A 16,658-nucleotide genomic window follows, 5' to 3' on the forward strand; every position below is an offset into this window, starting at 1 on the left:
TGGACATCTTTTCTACCAAATTCCTGTGCCAGCTCAGGAAAGATATTTTTTATCTTTCTCTTAAAGAAACAACAAAACAGATGAATTTACTGTTATAGTGAGATCAAATAATAAAAACTCTGGCAACCCGACTGACTTAAAGTCAACCAAAAAATACAAACAGCAGAAATGTCTGGAACTTGATGAGCTGTTGCCCATTCGTGCCTAAATCACATGTCTTTAAGTGTTTGGAAATCTATTCAACAATCTTGCTTTGAGTACCAAAAAAGACTGATGATAGATTTTACACTGTGTGTAATGAAACCTCATTGTGAAAGTATGTCTGGGTGCATCCTGGTTAATTGTAGTCTAAAAGTTACAAATGTAAAGGTAAATGAAATTCAGCAATACCCTGTGATTTCAAAGTAAAAGTTAGTCAAGACTACCCAGCATTCTTATTGGGTTCAAGAAGACTTTGGGAGAAAAACCACAAAGCAGTTTTCATAGTAGAATTATAGCTTTATGCATGAAATATTCATCCAGTTGATTTACTTGGCCATTGTGGATTGCAAACAGTGACAAGTATACAGTATGTACTGGAAAATAACAGAGATGCCCAACTTTTTGGCTCCAGGATTCTCTTGCAAGGCTTGAAGAAACAAAATAAACACACACACAAAATTGCCCTCATATCAGACATAGATTTTCAGCTTGGTTCTTAATAGCAGATAATGGACCATCTCTTTTAGACCAGGCAGCCTATAATCTCATCACCCTATATAACCTCAATCTAAATACTGCATGGCTTTCACTGCATTCTTTTTTTATTATTATTCATCAGCTACTGTACGATTCCTTTCTGTATAAAATTGCTGAGTGATTTTCCACTAAAGTATAGCTAGCTCAGCAAATAATACAATGCAAGATGCCACATATTCACAAGAACAGCATTATTATCAGTAACAAAATCCCCTCAAATGTACTGCATTGGTTTTCAGCCCTGTGTGGTGGGGGCAGTTCAATGAAGTGTCATACCACTACCGCAGAAACAGCTGTAGAACAATGCTGGAACTGACCTGAGTGAGAATGTAGGTCTAAGAAAGAAATACACATACACACATATCTGTTTACTTGAGACATTTTAGCACTTTATAAGTTTTTATTCTTGGTGGGGGACAATAAATAAATGAATAAATAAACAAAGAGCCAGACAGACCAGCACAAGCCAATATTAAACCCATTAAATCAGCACTAGCAAAACTGTCATGAACCAGCACTAACTGGAACCGCAAGAGCACCTAACACCTCTGTCCATCCATCCGTGCCTGCTTGTCTGTCTGTCTATCTACAGTGGGGCCAAAAAGCATTTAGTCAGCCACTGATTGTGCAAGTTCTCCTACTTAGAAAGATGAGAGAGGTCTGTAATTTTCATCATAGGTACACTTCAACTATGAGAGACAAAATGAGAAAAAAAAATCCAATGTAGGATTTTTAAAGAATTTATTTGTAAATTATGGTGGAAAATAAGTATTTGGTCAATAACAAAAGTTCAACTCAATACTTTGTAACATAACCTTTGTTGGCAATGACAGAGGTCAAACATTTCCTGTAAGTCTTCACCAGGTTTGCACACACTGTAGCTGGTATTTTGGCCCATTCCTCCATGCAGATCTCCTCTAGAGCAGTGATGTTTTGGGGCAACACGGACTTTCAACTCCCTCCACAAATTTTCTATGGGGTTGAGGTCTGGAGACTGGTTAGGCCACTCCAGGACCTTGAAATGCTTTTTACGGAGCCACTCCTTCGTTGCCCGAGCGCTGTGTTTGGGATCATTGTCATGCTGGAAGACCCAGCCACGTTCCATCCTCAATGCTCTCACTGATGGAAGGAGGTTTTGGCTTAAAATCTCACGATACATGGCCCCGTTCATTCTTCCCTTAACACGGATCAGTCGTCCTGTCCCCTTTGAAGAAAAACAGCCCCAAAGCATGATGTTTCCACCCCCATGCTTCACAGTAGGTATGGTGTTTACTCAGCATTCTTCCTCCTCCAAACACGACGAGTTCCATTTTGGTTTCATCTGACCACATGATATTCTCCCAATCCTCTTCTGGATCATCCATATGCTCTCTGGTAAACATCAGACGGGCCTGGACATGTACTGGCTTAAGCAGGGGGACACGCCCGGCACTGCAGGATTTGAGTCCCTCTCGGCGTAGTGTGTTACTGATGGTAGCCTTTGTTACTTGGTCCCAGCTCTCTGCAGGTCATTCATCAGGTCCCTCCGTGTAGTTCTGGGATTTTTGCTCAACGTTCTCATGATTATTTTGACCCCACGGGATGAGCCCCAGATCTAGGGAGATTATCAATGGTCTTGTATTTCTTCCATTTTCCTACAATTGCTCCCACAGTTGATTTATTCACACCAACCTGCTTGCCTATTGTAGATTCACTCTTCCCAGCCTGGTGCAGGTCTACAATTTTCTTTGGTCTTGGCCATGGTTGAGTTTGGAGTCTGACTGTTTGAGGCTGTGGACAGGTGTCTTTTATACAGATAACGAGGTCAAACAGGTGCCATTAATACAGGTAATGAGTGGAGGACAGAAGAGCTTCTTAAAGAAGAAGTTACAGGTCTGTGAGAGCCAGAAATCTTGCTTGTTTGTGGGTGACCAAATACTTATTTTCCACCATAATTTACAAATAAATTCTTTAAAAATCCTGGATTTTTTCCCCTCATTTTGTCTCTCATAGTTGAAGTGCACCTATGATGAAAATTACAGACCTCTCTCATCTTTCTAAGTAGGAGAACCTGCACAATCAGTGGCTGACTAAATACTTTTTGGCCCCACTGTATATGTCCGTCCATCAGTCTGTTTACCTATTTTTCTGTCTGCATGCCTGCCGAACTACCTATCTGTCTGTATGTCCGTCTGTGTATCTATCTGCCTGCCTGCCTAACTGTCTGTCTGTCTGTCTATCTATCTATATGTCTGTCTGTCCGTTCATCAGTCTGTCTGTTTATTTATTTTTCTGTCTGCCTGCCTGACTAACTATCTATCTGTCTGTCCATCCGTCCGTGTATCTATCTGTCTGTCTGTCCATCCGTGTATCTATCTGTTCGTCAGTCCGTCTGTGTATCTATCTGTCTGTCCTTCCGTCTGTCCATCTATATATCTGTCTGTATATCTATACATCTGTACATCTATATATCTGCCTAGCTGCCTGCCAGTCTACCTATCTGTCTGTCTGTCCGTCTGTGTATCTATCTGTCTGCCTGCCTAACTGTCTGTCTGTCTATCTATCTATAAGTCTGTCTGTCTGTTCATCAGTCTGTCTGTTTACTTATTTTTCTGTCTGCCTGCCTGACTAACTATCTATCTGTCTGTCTGTCTGTCCGTCCGTCCGTCCGTGTATCTAGCTGTCTGTCCATCCGTCCGTCTATCTATATATCTGTCTGTCTGCCTGGCTGCCTGCCAGTCTACCTATCTGTCTGTCTGTCCGTCTCTGTATCTATCTGTCTGCCTGCCTAACTGTCTGTCTGTCTTTCTCTCTATATGTCTGTCTGTCCGTTCATCAGTCTGTCTGTTTACTTATTTTTCTGTCTGCCTAGCTGCCTGCCAGTCTACATATCTGTCTGTCTGTCTGTCTGTCTGTCTGTCTCTGTCTGTCCATCCCTGTGTCTGCCTGCCTGCCTGCCTGCCTATTCATTCATCCATCCCTCCATCCTTCCATCCATCCATGTATGTCTGCCTATCGGTCTGTCCGTTTGTCCGTACATTTATCTATCTATCTGTCTGTCTGTCTGTCCAGCCATCTGTACAAAACAGTTGTTAAAAAGTAATTCTCTCCTTTGTATTGACAAGATAATCCTGTGTGTATAGACAAGCTGATATTGCCAATGATGTTAATATTAGACTTTTATGGAAGAGTAGGCCAAATAGAGCTGTTTAAAACTTTTAACTTTAATTTAAGTGTTTATTTTTTTTAACACAGTATAAAGCTATCAGTTTCTCAGTGAGGGATCTGAACCTCGCTGAGTTGTTTAGACATTTTGGCTGCAGGTTTTGCAGATCCAGTATGCTGCATGTTTTTTTCCTGATTAAGTTTAACAAGTTCTTAAACACGTTGTCCTGCTGATAGCTCATCAACTGCAGGAATGTCCGACTCCATCAGCCTCAGTCTGTGAAACTAATGAGCTAGAGAGAAGTGGGCATACTGTGTACGTGTGGATGAGTGTGTCTTTACTCTAATTATGACCTGGGGAAAATAGTTTGCTTCAAATCTCACCAGGAAATAATTTACTTAGCAGATTTCTCTCTTCCACCCTGTCCCATAAGTTCTGCATTTCCTTTTTCGGTCCCCGTCCTTCAGCTTTCCTTATCTAGCGTTCCATGCTCCTCTCTTCTTATGTGGCTGCTTCTCATTCCTTTTATGCTTGGAGTATTTGTCCAGTGACCCGACTCATGGTCAAACTGCGCACATACCGACGCGTGTACGAGTCCCATGAGCTTCGGCCAAGGCTCGTACACGAGGCTAAACACACTCCTCCGCCATGCTCTAAAAACAGTCTGAGCAGTGTAGCGGGAAAGTGTGTGTGTTCTTGTCCAGATGTTTACCGAATCTCACCATGTTATGGAGATTTTGTTTACTTGTGGTTGCAGGAGTGCTGTCGTCTCTGGCTGGGTTCCTGTGTTTAGAGCAAGATCCTGATCTTTTAGTCAGCACCTGCACACTCTGTTCTTCTATCTGGCTTTATGACAAAGACCCTGGAGTTATGCTACATGATCAAAGTTACCAAAAAGCCCAACACTCACGCTTGTAAATGAGGGTTGTAATGGTTGACCAATTTAATGGTACAACAAACATTCAAGGTAAGCCTGGGAGAAAACAAGACAAGAGCCCAATTGTGATGGAGAGTAGACTGGGTCAGATTCCCATAACGCCGAGTCCTGTAGGGTGTTTCTGGCATTATGGAAATCTGACCCAGTCGTATATCCATGTGGTGGTTAGTACCTACCAAAAGTTGCTCAAAGAAGAACAACTGGCATTAAGGTCACAGGCACCCATGGCATGAAAGCTGGCCTGACTGGTCAGATCCCACAGAAATGGTACTACTGCACAAATTGCTGACCCCTGCTGTGCCCACACTGATCCCTGTCCTTCACCAAAGGGCCTACAATGTGCACATCCAAACTGGACAATAAAGAATCCCATTTTCTTTTACATCATGTAGACAGCCAGATGAGTGAATGTGACTGTACAAGGATGCATAATAGGGACTCCCATAATGCCAAGTCCTGTAGAGTGTTCCTGGCATGTAGTGGTTAGCACTTACCAAAAATGCCTAAGGAAGGACAACCTGCAAACCGGCATCAGGGTCATAGGCACCCAAGGCTCAATTAGGCATGTTTGAAGTGAAAGCTAGCCTGTCTGGTCAGATCCCACAGAAATGGTACTACTGCACAAATTGCTGACCCCTGCAGTGCCCACACTGACCCCTGTCCTTCACCAAAGGGCCTACAATGTGCACATCAAAACTGGACCATGAAGAATCACATTTTCTGTTACATCATGTGGACGGCCAGGTGAGTGTGCGCGACGGTACCAGGATGCACTATAGAGACAGATTCCCATAATGCCAAGTCCTGTAGGGTGTCTCTGGAATGTGGGGGTTAGTAGCTACCAAAAGTTGCTCAAGGAAGAACAACCAGCATCAGAGTCATATGCACCCAAGGCTTAATGAGGCGTGTGATAAGTGAAAGCTAGCCTGTCTGGTCAGATCCCACAGAAGAGGACAGCCAGGTGAGAGTGAGAGATGGTACCAGCATGCACTATAGGGACAGATTCCCATAATGCCAAGTCCTGTAGGGTGTCTCTGGAATGTGGGGGTTAGTAGCTACCAAAAGTTGCTCAAGGAAGAACAACCAGCATCAGAGTCATATGCACCCAAGGCTTAATGAGGCGTGTGATAAGTGAAAGCTAGCCTGTCTGGCAGATCCCACAGAAGAGGACAGCCAGGTGAGAGTGAGAGATGGTACCAGCATGCACTATAGGGACAGATTCCCATAATGCCAAGTCCTGTAGGGTGTCCCTGGCATGTAGTGGTTAGTAGCTACCAAAACTTGCACAAGGAAGGACAACCGGCATCAGGGTCATACACAGCCAAAGCTTAATGAGTCGAGTGGGAAGTGAAAGCTAGCCTGTCTGCTCAGATCCCACAGAAGTGGTACTACTGCACAAAATGCTGACCCCTGTTGTGCCCACTCTGACCCCTGTCCTTCACCAAAGGGTATACAATGTGCCACATAAGCATCAAAACTGAACCATAAAGAATCACATCATGTGGACGGCCAGGTGAGTGTGTGTCATGGTACCAGGATGAACTATAGGGACAGATTCCCATAATGCCAAGTCCTGTAGGGTGTTTCTGGCATGTAGTGGTTAGCACCTACTAAAAGTTGCATAAGGAAGGACAACCGGCTTCAAGGTCATAGGCACCCAAAACTCAATGAGACGTGTGAGAAGTGAAAGCTAGAATGTTTGGTCAAATCCCACAGAAGTGGCACTACTGCACAAATTGCTGACCCCTGCTGTGCCCAGACTGACCCTTGTCCTTCACCAAGGGCCTACAATGTGCACATGAGCATCAAAACTAGACCATGAAGAATCACAGACAGAGATGGTACCAGGATGCACTATAGGAAGAAAGCATATCCCCAATCACTGGCCCACATCCAGACTTGACCATGGGGACCATTTGACCAATCTTAAGGTCATAAGCATCGTCTTTCGTGTACCAGACAAACCGCTGACCCACATGGTCAAATAGTTCCAGTTTTGATTCATTACTCCATAGAACCGTGTCCCTTGATTGACGTATTCCAATCAACACTTCCTGTGCTTCTATTTCAAGAGTGGTGTGTCTTGTAGAACCCAGCCATGAAGTCCTTGGTTGTTAAGTGATCTTCTTTTGGTTGCCACCAACACATTTGTCCCAGCCTTCATCAGATCATCGTGTAAGCCTTTCTTGCACCAGACAAACTGCTGACCCACATGGTCAACCAGTTTGAGTTTTAATTCATTACTCCATAGATCTTCTTTTGGTTGCCACTGACACATTTGTCCCAGACTTCATCAGATCATCTTTTGCCTTTACATCTTTTGCAGTAACATGAAGATTTTAACACATTGTTCTGATGAGGTTGCTGAGACCTCTGGATGAGATTTGGGGTTTTCTCCCAAGGTCAGGCAGGTTTGCTGCAGTGCCATTCGTTTGGAACTTCTAAACAATACCCATTGGTGTCTAGAGGAATGTTCTTCCCTTGTGGTGCAATGAAATGATCTTCCTGGTAAGCTTTCGTGACTTCTCCTTGGTTTTCACCATGGTTGCTACATGCTTTAAACACTTGAATCTCTGGGTGGTGTTTATATAACACATCACAGCTGAAGCAAATTAAGGTGGTTGAGTTTCCAATGGTTTAATCATGTAACCCAACATTAGGTCATACAGCCTAGCAGTTGGTTTTAAGATCAGCAGTATTATGTAGGGGTTAAATAATTTTGACATACTGTAGCAGTATTATCAAAATGTTCTGCTACTCATCTGTGGACTTTGTTCATTTGCTATATTTTTCTAGTGTTGTAGAAAAGTTTATATCTTTAATTCCTTATTTTCTTTGGGAGGTTGAATTGAATACCTCAGACTGCAGCTGTGTGTGGGTGTGTGTCTCTGTGTACATATACAGTACACACTGTGTAGAAGGTAGGACATTTAAAATGAAAACTGTTCCAACCAAAGTCAGTAACATAAACGTTTTGCAGATCATAAAAGCGAGATTGTGCAACTGAAGAAAGTCATGGCTACATCTCAAGCATAGTCATTGCAAGCAGCACACTATTTTCACACAGTCTGGTGTTTAGAAGCTACAGCACTGACAGTCATGGGAACAGAAGTTCATGGCTTATTTTCTTACATAATATGTTCTTACATATATATTGATTATATCATTAACGGTGGATGGAATTAATCCCATTTATCACACTCGCTGACTAACCTGTAGGAGAAGCCTCTCAAAGGCAAGGCAGGCATCCCAGGTGGTGAGGGCTGGGTGGCGCAGGGTCTGAGCAGTGCCCAAGACCAGCTGCAACAACCCACAGTGATTCTCCAGTGCTGGCCAGCTGTCTCGAAACAACTGTACATATGAGGAGAGCTGCTCTGCCGTCACTCGCCCTGTGGAAATAAGAAAGAGTACATGGAAAAAAAGAATGCTAATTCTCTGTGATAATAACCAGAATTACACTGATCAGCCATAACATTAAAACCACCTCCTTGTTTCTACACTCACTGTCCATTTTATCAGCTTCACTCTGCATGCTTTGTTAGCCCCTTTCACCCTGTTCTTCAATGGTCGGGACCCCCACAGGACCACCACAGAGCAGGTATTATTTAGGTGGTGGATGATTCTCAGCACTGCAGTGACACTGACATGGTGGTGGTGTGTTAGTGTGTGTTGTGCTGGTATGAGTGGATCAGACAGAGCAGCGCTGATGGAGTTTTTAAACACCTCGCTGTCCCTGCTGGACTGAGAATAGTCCACCAACCAAAAATATATCCAGCCAACAGCTCCCCGTGGGCAACGTCCTGTGACCACTGATGAAGGTCTAGTAGATGACCAACTCAAACAGCAGCAATAGATGAGCGACCGTCTCTGACTTCACATCTACAAGGTGGACCAACTAGGTAGGAGTGTCTAATAGAGTGGACAGTGAGTGGACACGGTATTTAAAAGCTCCAGCAGCGCTGCTGTGTCTGATCCACTCATACCAGCACAACACACACTAACACACCACCACCATGTCAGTGTCACTGCAGTGCTGAGAATGATCCACCACCCAAATAATACCTGTTCTGTGGTGGTCCTGTGGGGGGTCCCGACCATTGAAGAACAGGGTGAAAGCAGGCTAAAAGGTATGTAGAGAAATACACAGTGAGAAATCAAAAGTTTAACCAATAATCAATTATCTCCAATAAAGTTTTTAATGCAAAAAAGTTTCATACGCTGACTTTTTATTCTCTAATTCTTCTAATTCTCCAATTCTTTATTTTATTTTTATTTATTTTTAATGTATTTATTTTTTTAATATAAATTTGATTCATTTTGCAAACACCAAAGGCCATGAATTACACACACAGTAATCGTAGTAATAACTGTAAAAATGCAAAAAAGGAACAAATAATATATAAATAAAAATGAAAAATACAAAAATTAAATAGCGTACAGAGTGTTTTACTTACCACTATGTTACATGCATAACATCAAAAACTGTAAACTGGTTATTGTATTTAACCCCAACCCACCCTAAATCAATCATCAGATCATTACGAACCCCATGCCTGCTTCTCCCCTCACTATTAACCCTGAGACCCAACTAACTTAATAACAAAAACAAAAAAACATTAAAATTAAACATACATAGACATGTACATTACCCGATACCTGACAAAAACAAAAGAAGGGTCAGTAGGGTCCAAAGATGGGTCCATTTCACTGTGTCTGCAAGAAATGACACCACTCAAAAACATTCCCACCCTTAAAGATAATCTCCCTCAAGCTGTGAGGTAAGTCAGTCAGTAATGGGGACCAAATCTTATCAAAGTGACTATCATTTCCTCTTAAACTTGCTGTTAATCTTTGTAGGGGTAAAAATATCCCTGTACCACTGTGTTACTGTTGGAGGTTTATCTCTTACCCACTCCTTCAGAATACACTTTCTAGCAAGCAGCAATAACTTTTCACACAGCAAATATCTTTGGTGGGCAGATTTAAAATAAAAACTCCTGGGTCCTTACTTACACTCATTTTAAGGATTATTCTTAACTCTTGTGCAATTTCGTCCCAGAATTGTGAAATTATGGGGCACTGCATTGTTACATAGGGGTGATGGATTTATTTTTTATTGTAGCTTAAGGCCAAAGTCTCCACATGATTTGCCTCGACACTGGAGAATTCTAAAGGTTCTAAAATTCTGTACGTCCTAGACATACGTTGTGTTGAGACCCTGTGTAATTAAAAAAAATAAAAAAGTAATCCCCTGATGCTAATAAGCAGATGGGGAGGCTGAACTGGAGAACACTGAGGTTAGAGTGCATGTGGTGATTAATATCAGCAGTCACAATGCAGGGGGTGAAACTGCTGCAGAAGAAATGTCAAAGAAAAATAGAAGTTTATGCATGCAAGAGAAAAGAAGGAGGAGAGTGCAAAAATGTGCTTATCTGCAAAGACACAAGGCAAATGTCTCTATGAGAACGTGGGTGGATGTCCAGAAATGTGAGCATTAGACGTAAAATAATTAATAGTATTTTATGTCTAATACAGGATTTCTCAAACTTTTTTTCCAGATGACCCACATTTGGTGACACAGTGACACTGACATGGTGGTGGTGTGTTAGTGTGTGTTGTGCTGGTATGAGTGGATCAGACACAGCAGCGCTGCTGGAGTTTTTAAATACCGTGTCCACTCACTGTCCACTCTATTAGACACACCTACCTAGTTTTTTCACCTTGTAGATGTAAAGTCAGAGACGGTCGCTCATCTATTGCTGCTGTTTGAGTTGGTCATCTTCTAGACCTTCATCAGTGGTCACAGGACGCGGGTCACGTGGACTATTTTCAGTCCAGCAGTGACAGTGAGGTGTTTAAAAACTCCATCAGCATTGCTGTGTCTTATTTACTCATACCAGCACAACTGTGGGGGTCCTGACTATTAAAAAACAGCATGAAAGGGGGCTAACAAAGCATGCAGAGAAACAGATTGACTACAGTCAGTAATTGTAGAACTACAAAGTGCTTCTATATGGTAAGTGGAGCTGAATCTAGAGGTTATAAAAACATGTCATATTCTCACAGTATCCTGGTGAGATTATTTGCTATATTTCTCAAATTATAAGCAGGTTTGGGTATTTACTCAGACCCCAAGTATGTTAAGCCAACATGTTTGTTCATCTTCGGTGTACAGACTGAAGGCAATCTGTCTAGAGCTTATTTACTGAAGCGGCACAGTTGTTGGAGGGGTGTCTACAGGACACAGGAAGAAGGGCGGAGGGGAAAGAGGGACAGAAAGGGTGAACAGGGTTATGTTGACCCAGAGTTATCTGAGGATTGGAGAGTATATTAAAACCCCATTAAGGCACTAAACCAAGTTGATGCTTTCAACCATCAGCATATGGGGGAGGATTTCCTGTGTGCTGCCATGGCCAATGTTTCATTTAGATGAAACAGAGACAGAGAGAGAATGTGTGTGTGAGCAAAAAAAAAAGGACAAAACCTAAAAGAAGAAGCCACGTAGAAACGGCAGGAGCCAAGACAAATTCATCAGATTATTCTGTCTGGGCGTTCTGTAAAACTCTCAGTATAGCACTGGGTAATAGAACAATATGGTACTGGTATATATTGGAATACAATATATGGATTGATTATTAAGTTTGCATGTTTCAGCCGCTCAGGTGGCGCAGCGGTAAAGTACGCTAGCTCACCAGAGTTGGGGTTTCGAATACATCATATCGAACCTCAGCTCTGCCCTTCTGACTAGGCTGGGCGGCTGTATGAACAACGATTGGCTGTTGTTCAGGGTTAGAGGGTAAGAAAGTCGGATCATAGGTCCTCATAACTGTATAGTCAGTATAGAGGACGCATTCAGAATAATTGGACACAACTAGACTGGGGGATAAAAATTGGGGGGGAAAGAGGGGAAAAAATATTAAAAAAAATAATAAAAAAAAAAGAGTTAGCATGTTTCAGCCACACACAATGCTTTAAATTCCATAGCAACAGTTTGTGGAAAGCCCGTTCCTGTGCCCTTGTACACAAAGCAAACAAAACTACCCTAGTACTAAAGTACTACTTGTACCCTTAAACTCAACGTTTCCCTTAAACTCATCGTGTTCAGCTTATTTTTTTTTATGTATTAATTGAATTTAATTAAGAATAAACAGCTGCTCTGTTCAGAGCTTGGCTTGAGCGGTAAAGTAAATTGTCATCAAAGTGCGCACATGAGACAAATCTACATTTGTGTGAAATAACCGTCAAATCCACCCTGAAAGCGTCCACGTCTATCTGTGTTCAGCTAGATTTTCCTCACTGTTTTACTTTTAAACTTGTGTTACAGCTCAAGGTGACTTAATGTGACTTAATATATTAAAAGAACGACACAGGAACACTAAACCTCCCATAATTATTACGTTCTCTCCACTAATAAAATGCCTCGCTCATTGTTTTAGTACAGTAAGTAACGTTAAGCTTTGTGCTCCGCCACACTGCATAGGAAATAACGGCACAGCCAGTGCAAAAGCGGTTTGGCCACCTCTCATGCGAATTACATACTGAGCTCGATAAGGAATACGGTATTCCAAGATCTAGCATCTCCACGATTAAGAAGCATAAGGAAACAGTAAAGAAGTAAAGCTAAGAGCAGATTTTATTGTATTATATTGATTTCTAACTGTTTTGCAATTGTATTTCAGTGTTTTTATATTATATGTGTGTTCTTGTCAGTGTATAAGTGTCAAAAACAACCCCATTATTTTACATTAGCCTAAAATATATGTAGTTCCATGAGTTTCTTGAAACTCAACACCTTTAACACTCAATTTCACTCCCAGAACCAGTTGACGTCGAGTTTCAAGGTACCACTGTACTATATTACTAAATACTACATTGCTATAATATTACTATATGTAATATAATACTATTAATATATGACCTGCCTTGACTAAGTGGGTGGACATTTCCCCAGGCACACTCCAAAATCTGGTGGCTTCCCAAGAACAGTGGATGCTCATAAAGGTTTAGACATACACCGATCAGGAATAACATTATGACCACCTTACTAATATTGTGTTGGTCCCTCTTTTGCAGCCCCATACACAACAAACTGTGATGTACTGTGTATTCTGACACTTTCTATCAGAACCAGCATTAACTTCTTCAGCAGTTTGAGCTACAGTAGCTCGTCTGGCCAGCCTTTGCTCCCCAAGTGCATCAATGAGCCTTGGCCGCCCATGACCCTGTCGCCGGTTTACCACTGTTCCTTACTTGGACCACATTTGATAGATACTGACCACTGCAGACCGGGAACACCCCACAAGAGCTGCAGTTTTGGAAATGCTCTGACCCGGTCGTCTAGCCATCACAATTTGGCCCTTGTCAAACTCACTCAAATCCTTATACTTGCCCATTTGTCCTGCTTCTAACACATCAATTTTGAGGATAAAATGTTCACTTTCTGCGTAATATATCCAACCCACTAACAGGTGCCGTGGTGAAGAGATAATCAGTGTTATTCACTTCACCTGTCAGTGGTCGTAATTTTATGCCTAGTCGATATATACACGACACTCCATATTTACGCCCACGGTTTTGAAATAGAATGTCCACTTGTCCACTTTAAATGTCTATTCACTGAAATGGTGTAACAGACACACTCTGGACCAGTGGGAACAACCTGTCTGCAGTGATAAATTACACCTGTACAAATGGGTAGTGTGTTTGGTATTAGATTGGGGAATGTTCTTTCCCCCTTGGCAATAAATGCCCATTCACAAAAAGTGAGGTCCAAAAAGGAACGGTTTGTTAAGCTCAGAAAGCAGAAAAACTCCTGGCCTAGAGAGACCCGACAGCACCCGATATGGTTTGATGTGTCTTGGTAGGGAGGAACTTCGATACCCTCGAAACTGTTGAACGCTGTTGGGAACAACTGAACTGTCGATTGCCGTCTCAGCCATGGTTGCGTCTATGCATGACTATACAAATGCTCTTCAGACTAAATGGACACAAATTTCCACACAAACTCTTGTAGAAACCCTTTATAGAGGAATATACACCGATCAAGCATAACATTAAAACCACCTCCTTGTTTCTACACACACTGTCCATTTTATCAGCTCCTCTTGCCATATAGAAGCACTTCGTAGTTCTACAATTACTGACGGTAGTCCATCTGTTTCTCTGCATGCTTTGTTAGCCCCCTTTCATGCTGTTCTTCAATGGTCAGGACTCTACCAGTACCACTACAGAGCAGGTGTTATTTAGGTGGTGGATCATTCTCAGCACTGCAGTGGTGTGTTCGTGTGTGTTGTGCTGGTATGAGTGGATAAGACACTGATGGAGTTTTTAAACACCTCACTGTCAGTGCTGGACTGAGAATATTCCATCAACCAAAAATATATCCAGCCAACAGCGCCCCATGGGCAGCGTCCTGTGACCACTGATGAAGGTCTAGAAGATGACCAACTCAAACAGCAGCAATAGATGAGCGATAGTCTCTGACTTTACATCTACAAGGTGGACCAACTAGGTAGGAGTGTCTAATAGAGTGGACAGTGAGTGGACACGGTATTTAAAAACTCCAGCAGCGCTGCTGTGTCTGATCCACTTATACCAGCACAACACACACTAACACACCACCACCATGCCAGTGTCACTGCAGTGCTGAGAATGATCCAACACCTAAATAATGCCTGCTCTGTAGTGGTCCTGACCATTGAAGAACAGGGTGAAAGCAGGGTAAAAAAGCATGCAGAGAAACAGATGGACTACAGTCAGTCATTGTAGAACTACAAAGTGCTTCTATATGGTAAGTGGAGTGATTGCAACTCATGAGATAGCCAGATAGAGCAGATCACAGCCAGATGTCCACATACGTGTGCCAATATATTGTACTTGCATGCATTATAGACTGAAAAATGTTCAAGGTTGATAGTTATCATGTGCTGTTAGTCTTAAATGATTCAGGTTCTGATCCTAAAAGCATTATGGTCAATTGCAGGCAGCAGGAATGAAGCTGAATAGTGACACTGTGTATAAAGACTGTCAGATTGTAGTGTTTTGTTAAAATATGACATAGAACTTGCATAGAACGTCACTCTGAGATCTTAGACTAAAAAGCTTTCACATTCTGGCAAGACATCCAGGAATCATTCATCACCTCATGTGTTAAGAATAACTCCAATCAGACTGGAGGAAGAAAGATGAAGATGAGTGCATGGACGGCAGAGCTGATAACGGGACTGTCCTCAAATGACGGGTGAAAATGTGTCGGCCAATCACAACAACAGCTTTAAATGAAAACTAAGGGGAAAGAAAAAATAAATAAATGAAACTGTTATACAAAGACCACCACAGTGCTCTCCAGAAAAGTACATTATTTTATTTATTTAGCTGTTTTACACCGTGCTTACACCATGATTATATTCATGGCAGGAAGGGTAGATCATTCTCACGTCAGTCTATCATCCTTGTCAGGTGCTGTTCTTATGTCCTTCTTTGAATGCACTATTTAATACCAGTAAGACAAGCAAGGCAGCTCACTAGGTTTTCAAACACACCCTGTGTGCGTGCGCGTGTGTGTGTGTGTTTGTGTGTGTGTAATAAATCTAAAAATCAACAGAAGTGAGAAAGGATGCAAATCTACCATTCACACTACAGAACATTTATTCAGTCTTAACTTTTCCACATCGGTCTGCATTTAAAAAGTGAGCCATCACACTGACTGAGTCTGTAAGCATTAGTGCCAATACCTGAGTAGTGCCACGTTCACCCTGGTATGGCAAAAGCTTAACTGTTTCTGTGAGAGTACAAGTTCTAGAAAAATAAACCAACAAAAGACAATAAAATACCTACTTCACTTTTTTTGTTATTGTCTGATTAAACAGTGTGATTACTGGCTTTACTGGAGGTTGTCGGTTCAAGCCTCACCACTGCCAGATTGCCACTGTTGGGCCCTTGAGCAAGGCCCTTAACTATCACTTGCTTAGATTGTACACTGTCACAACTGTAAGTCACTTTGAATAAAAGCGTCTGCTAAATGCAGACAATGTAAATTTAATTCTTGCTGTTTCTGCAGCAGATAATTGTACCGGTCCAAAAATATAAATCAATCAATCAATCAATCAATAAATCAATAAATAAATAAAAAGCTTAATCTTAGTTTTTCTTTTTTTTCTTAGTTTTTTTTTTAATTCATTAATTTTTAATTAATACAATTAATTTATTTATTAGGTAAATTTAATTCTTGCTATTTCTGCAGCAGATAATTGTACCGGTCCAAAAATATAAACAAACAAATAAACAAATAAATAAATAAATAAAAAAGCTGTCTTACTTTTTTTTTTTCTTTGATTTTTTTTTCTTTTTTTAATTAATTCATTTTTAATTATTAATATTTATTTATTTATTAGGTAAATTTAATTCTTGCTATTTCTGCAGCAGATAATTGTACTGGTCCAAAAATATATATATATATATAATAAATAAATAAATAAATAAATAAATAAATAAATAAATAAATAAATAAATAAATAAATAAATAAATAAATAAATAAATAAATAAATAAATAAATAAATAAATAAATAAATAAATAAATAAATAAAGCTCAGTCTTAGTTTTTTTAATTAATTAATATTTAATTAATAATAATTATTCATTTATTAGGATTTTAACGTCATGTTTTACGCTAATTACATTCATGACAGAAACGGTAGTTATTCGTTCATTTTAATATCAAACATAGTCATGGACAATTTCGTATCTCCAATTCACCTCACTTGAATGTTTTTGGACTGTGGGAGGAAACCGGAGCTCCTGCAGGAAATCCACAGAAACACGGGGAGAACATGCAAACT

At 41.0% G+C, this 16,658-nt stretch overlaps 1 protein-coding gene across 2 annotated transcripts in view; it reads right to left on the reverse strand.

Moving 5' to 3' along the window:
- scfd2 (sec1 family domain containing 2) overlaps positions 1–16,658 on the reverse strand; it is a 233,370-nt gene that overhangs the window by 170,744 nt on the left and 45,968 nt on the right. Inside the window, exons 4-5 of one of the 2 annotated variants that reach the window (XM_063002092.1) lie at positions 8,034–8,209; positions 1,056–1,073 (exon numbers count right to left, since the gene is read on the reverse strand). In XM_063002092.1, coding sequence (XP_062858162.1) covers positions 1,056–1,073; positions 8,034–8,209 — 194 coding nt within the window. The remainder of the gene's footprint in view (positions 1–1,055; positions 1,074–8,033; positions 8,210–16,658) is intronic. The other variant, XM_063002093.1, reaches the window with a different exon arrangement.

The sequence above is a fragment of the Trichomycterus rosablanca genome, chromosome 9, assembly GCF_030014385.1.
Source record: "Trichomycterus rosablanca isolate fTriRos1 chromosome 9, fTriRos1.hap1, whole genome shotgun sequence".
Lineage (NCBI taxonomy): Eukaryota > Metazoa > Chordata > Actinopteri > Siluriformes > Trichomycteridae > Trichomycterus > Trichomycterus rosablanca.